Raw genomic sequence first — 8,155 nt, 5'->3', positions numbered from 1 at the left:
ACAAGCCTCCTCCTCATGTAATCACCTTACTACTGGGGTGACACACTGTAACAAACCTCCTCCTCATGTAATCACCTTACTACTGGGGTGACACACTGTAACAAACCTCCTCCTCATGTAATCACCTTACTACTGGGGTGACACACTGTAACAAACCTCCTCCTCATGTAATCTCCTTACTACTGGGGTGACACACTGTAACAAACCTCCTCCTCACGTAATCTCCTTACTACTGGGGTGACACACTGTAACAAACCTCCTCATCATGTAATTACCTTACTACTGGGGTGACACACTGTAACAAACACCCTCCTCATGTAATCTCCTTACTACTGGGGTGACACACTGTGACAAATCTCCTCCTCATGTAATCTCCTTACTACTGGGGTGACACACTGTAACAAACCTCCTCCTCATGAAATTACCTTACTACTGGGGTGACACACTGTAACAAACCTCATCATCATGTAATATCCTTACTACTGGGGTGACACACTGTAACAAACCTCCTCCTCCTGTACTCACTTTACTACTGGGGTGACACACTGTAACAAATCTTCCATGTAATTACCTTACTGGGGTGACATGTCTCCTCCAGCTCCGCCCCGCCTCCTCCACAGCATCACACATGTCCTTCAACCACAATCTTCCCTCTCCACCACAGCTAAGCTCCGCCCCAACATGTGATGGTGACATCATCACAGGTCCTACATCTCCAGCATCTAGCAGTCTGGGCCAGGGGAGGAGACGGAGGGAGGGTAAGAACAGAGAGGTCGGTCCTGCAGGACTAATGTAAGGAACAGCATTCCTCCTGTGGAAAATGCAAAGGAACGCTGTTCCTGCAGGACTCGAGCCCTGCACTGCCCCCATACACATACACTGCCCCATACCATACACACTGCCCCCATACACACACACTGCCCCATACCATACACACTGCACCATACACATACACTGCCCCATACACATACACTGCCCCATACCATACACACAGCCCCATACCATACACTGCCCCATACACATACACTGCACCCATACACATACACTGCCCCATACACATACACTGCCCCCATACACATACACTACCCCCATACACATACACTGCCCCATACCATACACACTGCCCCCATACACAGCCCCCATACACATACACTGCCCCATACACATACACTGCCCCATACCAAACACACTGCCCCCATACACAGCCCCCATACACATACACTGCCCCATACACATACACTGCCCCATACCATACACACTGACCCCATACACAGCCCCCATACACATACACTGCCCCATACACACTGCCCCATACCATACACACTGCCCCCATACACAGCCCCCATACACATACACTGCCCCATACACATACACTGCCCCATGCCATACACACTGCACCATACACATACACTGCCCCATACACATACACTGCCCCATACCATACACACTGCCCCATACCATACACTGCCCCATACACATACACTGCACCCATACACATATACTGCCCCATACCATACACTGCCCCCATACACATACAATGCCTCCCATAAGCATACAATGCCCCCTCATACGCATACACTGCCCCCATACACATACACTGCCCCCATACACAGACACTTCCCCCATACTCATACACTGCCCCCATACTCATACACTGCCCCATACCATACACACTGCCCCATACACATACACTGCCCCATACACATACACTGCCCCATACACATACACTGCCCCATACACATAAACTGACGACATACACTGTCCCATACACATACACTGCCCCCATACCTTACACACAGCCCCATATATATGCACTGCCCCATACACATACACTGCCCCTATATACACACACGTACACAACCCCATACACACATACACTGCCCCTATAAACACACACACGTACACAACCCCATACACACACAGTCCCATACACATACACTGCCCCCATACACATACACAGCCACCATATACACACATACACAGCCCCCATACACAAAAACAGCCCCATACCATATACACTGCCCCTATATACACACACTTAGACACAGCTCCCACACACAGTCCACCATACACACAAACACAGCCCCCCCACACACATACAGCCCTGTACCATATACACTGCCCCATACACATACACTGCCCCCATACACATACACTGCCCCATCCATACACCTACACATACACCCATACAAATATACTCGCATACACAGCCCCCATATACTCACCTACACTGCCCCATACACATGCACTGCTCCCATACACATACACTGCCCCCATATACACACACATACAGAGCCCCCATATACACACATACACAGCCCCATACAAAATACACTGCCCCATACACATACACTGCCCCCATCTACACACACATACACAGCCCCCATATACACTGCCCCATACACATGTACTGCCCCCATATACTCACATGCACTGCCCCCATACACTGCCCCTATGTACACACACATACACAGCCCACATATATACTGCCTCATACACATACACTGCACCATACACATATACTGCCCCTATATACACACATACACAGCCCCATACCATATACATAGCCTCATACACATACACTGCCCCTATATACACACACACAGCCATACACTCAGGACCAGTTTTAGATTTAATGTGGCGCTGGTCAAAATTAAAAGTGGGGCCGCAAAAGCCAAACAAGTTAGATTTTATTGTGAAACGACTGATGTCTTTACAAAGTAAAATTGGTAGTGCATAAAGCAAGCCCTTGTAGGGGTCTGTAGGTGGAAAACTGAAAGCGTTATGGTTTTTAGAAGGTGGGGAGGAAAAAACAAAAGTGCAAAAACGGAAAAACGCTGAGTCCTGAAAGGGTTAAATGATCAGGAGCACAAGCCACAAAGCTTGTAGACACACAATATTTGCTAGACACACAATACCGCTATATTACTCCAAATTAAAAACCACGATAAAAAGACCAATATTCTGACATACAATAACATATACTGTAGTGGTAGATACCAACTATACACTGGCACCCTGCAGATCGAATGAGGCCGGGTTCACATATGTCAGGCGTGCACTGGAGGGAAACTAATGCTAGAACTGATCCCATTTATTTGAATGGGACAGTTCAAAATCATCCAGCGTCTTAATTTTGACGCTGGATTGTTGGACACACCGGAGAGGGAGGTTTGGATTACACCCCCTGAAAAACACTACTGTGCGTGTGTGTGTGTGTATATATATATGTATATATCATAGGAAAGAAAGAAAAAAAAAATATATATATATATATATATATATATATATATATATATTTCCCAACCAGAGCGTATCCAGCTGTTGCAAAACTACAACTCTCAGCATGCTGGGATTTGTAGTATTCCAACAGCTGGAGGCACCCTGGTTGCGAAACATTGATATATACACACACATGCATAAATCAGTGTTTCCCAACCAGGATGCCCCCAGCTATTACAAAACTACCAATCCCAGCATGCCCAAATAGCCTAAACAGCTGGAGGCACCCTGGTTGGGAAACACTGTTAACAATATATATATATATATATATATATATATATATATATATATATGCAGATAGGGTCAGGCTGCTCACCACTCTCGTGTTTGCTGCGCTATCTCGTGCTGCGGACACCGGTACCGCTCCCGGCTTAGTAGAACTCTCACAGAAAAGAAAACGTCCGGCACTCGAGAAAATGCAGGTAAAACTTGTCAATGGCTTTATTCACACGCTTAGGCAGGACACAATCTGACGCGTTTCGCACCCTCAGGTGCTTAGTCGTAGATAGACATACACTCAATAATGCAGGTTAAAATACACATGAGTTTGGTCACATGACCACATGAATCTTAATTAAAAACAGTTGGTTACAAAACATGGCATTGGGAATCATGATCACATTTAATCGTTCGGAGAGAGTTCACACCAGGATGCAATCAATGCGGCTTTAAATTTCACATTACAAGTAACATTCAAATTTCAAACTTGAATAGTCCAAAGGCTAATCTACCAATACTACCGATATTCATATTGATTTAGGGGTGCATATTTAACCGCAATAACAATTTAAACTATATCTACACATAAGAATCCGAGATATTTTTATATATAAATCAATAACCTCATGGTGTGTATCACACCATGTGAACAACCCCCTATAATTTGCGACAATTCAAAATTTATTATATGTACCGATATTCATATTGGTTTAGAGGTACATATTTACCGAAATACGCACTTTAAACTATATCTAAACATCAAAATCCGAGATATTTTTATATATAAATCGATAACCGCATGATGTGCATCACGCCGTGTGAACATCCCCCTATAATTTACAACAATTCGAAATTTATTATATGTGCACAAGAAACGAAGAATGTAAGTTAGACCGGGGACTAAACTTGCGTGATTAATAATAAATTGTATACATCCACCATATTTACTTACTCGATTTATGCACACGTTAACATTAAATCCAATCTTTTATTTAATCCTTGCGGGAATCTTGTTCCCAAGAGGAACATCCAATGTGCCTCTCTATTGTATAATTTCTTTCTGAGATCGCCTCCCCTAGGTCCTAAGGTGACTTTTTCTACTCCCAATACTCGTAAATGGGTAGTGTCCCCTGAATGGGACTCTCTAAAGTGACGTGACAGCATAGACATGTTTGTCAAACTACTTTTAGCATCCGTAATATGTTTCCTGAACCTCACTTTTAATGAATTCCCCGAGCATCCTACATATTGCAAATTGCACGCAATGCATGTGGCTACATATATGATGGATTTAGTATTACAATTGATGTATTGATGTATATTGTATGTCCTATTTGTTGTGCAAGACGTTACAGTATTTGTGTTCACCATATGTGTACATGTGATGCATCTGGTATGACCACATTTGCGATTACCTATATTCCTCAACCAGTCCCGATCCTTTACATTTTCCTTTTGACTAATAAATAGACTGGGTGAGACTCTGGTTCCAATAGTGGGGCCTCTCCTAGACACAATAGAAATACCTTCTGATAATAAGTCTCTTAATATTGGGTCTGTTTCTAATACCGGAATATATCTATTTATTATTTTCTTAATCTGCCCAAATTGGGTGCTGTATGAGGTCACAAAAAATGGTGGTCTATCTTTACTCGAATTTACATTTTCATTTGTATTTATGGCTGATATGTCTCCAACCTTATGTGAGTCCCTTCTATTCTGATGCCTGCTGGAATAGGATACTAGTTCCTCGCGTCCCCGTCCTTCTATTCTTATTTCTGCTTTTTTTAATATTTTTTCACTATAACCCCTCTGTTCCAATCTAGTATGAAGTTCCTCTGCTGCAATTTTAAATTGTGTCTCACTAGAGCAGTTACGTTTTATTCTACATAATTCGCCATAAGGAATATTATCCAGGACATGTCGTGGATGGCAGGAGGAGGCTAACAAAATGGAGTTAGAGGCTGTATCTTTTCTATAGGGGCGAATTTCTATGCCATCACTCCCACTAATCAACGAAATGTCCAAAAAATTAATTGTATTTTTATCAAAATGTGAGGTAAACCCCAAATTTAGGTTGTTATTCCCAATATACTTAACAAATTCCGAAAATAGTGTCTCTGTACCCCTCCAAATTATCAATAAATCGTCTATGTAGCGACTGATCCAGTGTATGTTATCATGATATGGGTTTTTGTCACTGAAAATAAAAAGTTGCTCCCAGTGAAACATGTAGATATTTGCAAAAGACGGGGAATATTTGGCACCCATTGATGCTCCCCTGGTCTGCAGGTAGAAACCACCATCGAACACGAAGTAGTTGTGTTTGAGCAAAAACTCCGTGGCGATGGTGATAAATTCCCGCAGACCAGGGGAGTATGTGCTGAACTTTTCCATATGAATGGATAGGGCCTCGAGGCCTTTAGACCAGGGAATGCATGGATATAAGCCTATAACATCACACGTTGCCCATGACAACTGCTCATCCCACACGATTTTTTCTAAGATATTGATCACATGCTTAGTGTCTTGTGTGAACGTGGGGGTGATTTTAGTCAGGGGTTGGAGATGGTGATCCACCCATTCTCCAAGGCGTTCACCCAGCGACCCAATGCCAGCAACTATTGGCCGAAGGGGAGGTGGAAATACACCTTTATGTACCTTGGGGAGTGAGTGGAACACTGGTGTAACTGGATTCTCTACAAACAGATATTCTTCCAGTTTTTTGTTAATTGCCCCCAGTGCTACACCCTCTTCCAATATTTTCTTAAGTTCCATTTGGTACGTTTTAGTAGGGTCATTTCTTAATTTACAGTAAGTTGATGTGTCTAATAACATATCCTCATTGAGTTTTTTGTATAACCCTGAATCCAGAACAATAATATTTCCACCTTTATCAGCATTACGAATTACGATAGATTTATTCTCAGATAATTCCTTCAATGCTATACGTTCATTTTTGTTTAAATTGTCATAAGCATTATTCCGAGACACCTGTTCATTAAGTTTCACTAGGTCCCGCTCGACCAACTCCTGGAATCTATCCAGCGCCTCCGAACGGGAGGCAACAGGATAGAAACCAGGGTTGGCCGAGCGGTAGTTATTATTCCTACTATCATCGACAACTGCATTTTCTTTCTGCAAACAGGTAAGCTGTAATAATACATTTTGATCCTTGAAATTAGTAACATTAACATTAATTTCTTCACCATCGTTCGCTACTGATCCTTCCACAACTGTACCTGAGGATTCTCCCTCCTCATGACTCATAACCCCCTTGTGAAAGTGTCTTTTGAGAGTGAGTCCTCTTGCCAATTTATTAACATCTAATATGGTATTAAAAAGTTCGAACTTACTTGTCGGCACAAAATTCAGTCCTTTACCAAGTACAGTAATTTGGTCAGCAGATAAGATGCATGCAGATAAGTTCATTACCGGATTTATCTCGGAACCAGTAGCGAGCGCAGGGGATATCTTCTTTCTTCTATGTTTGCGTCCAGCTCTCCTTGTTTTTGACCCTTTAGGCTGTCGGTCTGGCCCAGACGGTTTTTTGGAATAGCTCCAAGTTCTTTAGATGGTGCGGCAATCGATGTTAGTTTCTTTTTCTGTTGCTGTGCTGATGAGTATTGTGCACCTGTGTTTTCCTCTTGGGAACTTTCAGGGTCTGAAAAGCTCACTTTCCTTGCAGATCGGGACCTTGGATGATTTCTGCGTTTGGATCTGGATCGTGGTGTGCGTAAAATAGAACGCGGTGTGTCTGGATTGTCCCCTTTATTAAGATGCCACGAGAACACTTGATCTTTGTTGTAGTCCAGAATATCTCTTTGAAATTTACTTTTTTTAATGTCCATTATGGAGTTTTCCACACTGTCTAGTTTCTCCAATGCTGCTTGTTCCACGCTGGCAAAATCCTTGTGCTCTTTGTACATAGCCAGCTGGGTCCTAAGGCCCTCCATTTCTTGCTGCATACTGGCTAATTCCAGGGATTCTTCCTCCACAATATATGTCATAAGTTTGGCTGAACATTCCAGCAATGCGGAGTCCCATTTGGTGATGAATCCCTGTGAGTATGTTTTTATGGGTCTTTTTTTCAGTCTGAGACCCCTTGGAACAATGTTCTTTTCTAAATATGTCGTGAGAGTTTTGTTATCCCACCAGGTCTTCGTCTCTTTAATCATGAGATTCTCCAACTGTCTTGTAATGGCAAGCATGTCAGGGGGAACCACGTTAACCGTGGTTGTTACAAAATCATTGAACACTATTTGAGCTTTCGCATCTCTGCTCGGACCATATTTGTCCATATTACTCACATCAGCGGTTACAGGTTCCCCCAGTCCTAGCCTTGGCGTTTCCAAATTAGATTCAGCCATGTTAATCCACGCGGTGGGAGCACTCCAATGCGGGAACTGTTTGATGCAGATAGGGTCAGGCTGCTCACCACTCTCGTGTTTGCTGCGCTATCTCGTGCTGCGGACACCGGTACCGCTCCCGGCTTAGTAGAACTCTCACAGAAAAGAAAACGTCCGGCACTCGAGAAAATGCAGGTAAAACTTGTCAATGGCTTTATTCACACGCTTAGGCAGGACACAATCTGACGCGTTTCGCACCCTCAGGTGCTTAGTCGTAGATAGACATACACTCAATAATGCAGGTT

General features: G+C 43.2%; 1 protein-coding gene across 1 annotated transcript; it reads right to left on the bottom strand.

The window, feature by feature from the left end:
• Positions 1-3,626: 3,626 nt before the first annotated feature.
• On the bottom strand, positions 3,627-7,871 carry LOC130291900 (uncharacterized). Its single transcript, XM_056541332.1, has 2 exons — positions 6,858-7,871; positions 3,627-3,689 (listed from the first exon to the last, which is right to left on the bottom strand). The coding sequence occupies exon 1, from the start codon at positions 7,869-7,871 to the stop codon at positions 6,942-6,944; it is 930 nt and encodes a 309-aa protein (XP_056397307.1). The 3' UTR covers positions 3,627-3,689; positions 6,858-6,941.
• Positions 7,872-8,155: the final 284 nt, after the last annotated feature.

This window comes from Hyla sarda, chromosome 9 (assembly GCF_029499605.1).
Source record: "Hyla sarda isolate aHylSar1 chromosome 9, aHylSar1.hap1, whole genome shotgun sequence".
Lineage (NCBI taxonomy): Eukaryota > Metazoa > Chordata > Amphibia > Anura > Hylidae > Hyla > Hyla sarda.
The sequence above is the reverse complement of the archived record's forward strand: the minus strand, read 5'-3'. Positions and strand labels throughout refer to the sequence as shown.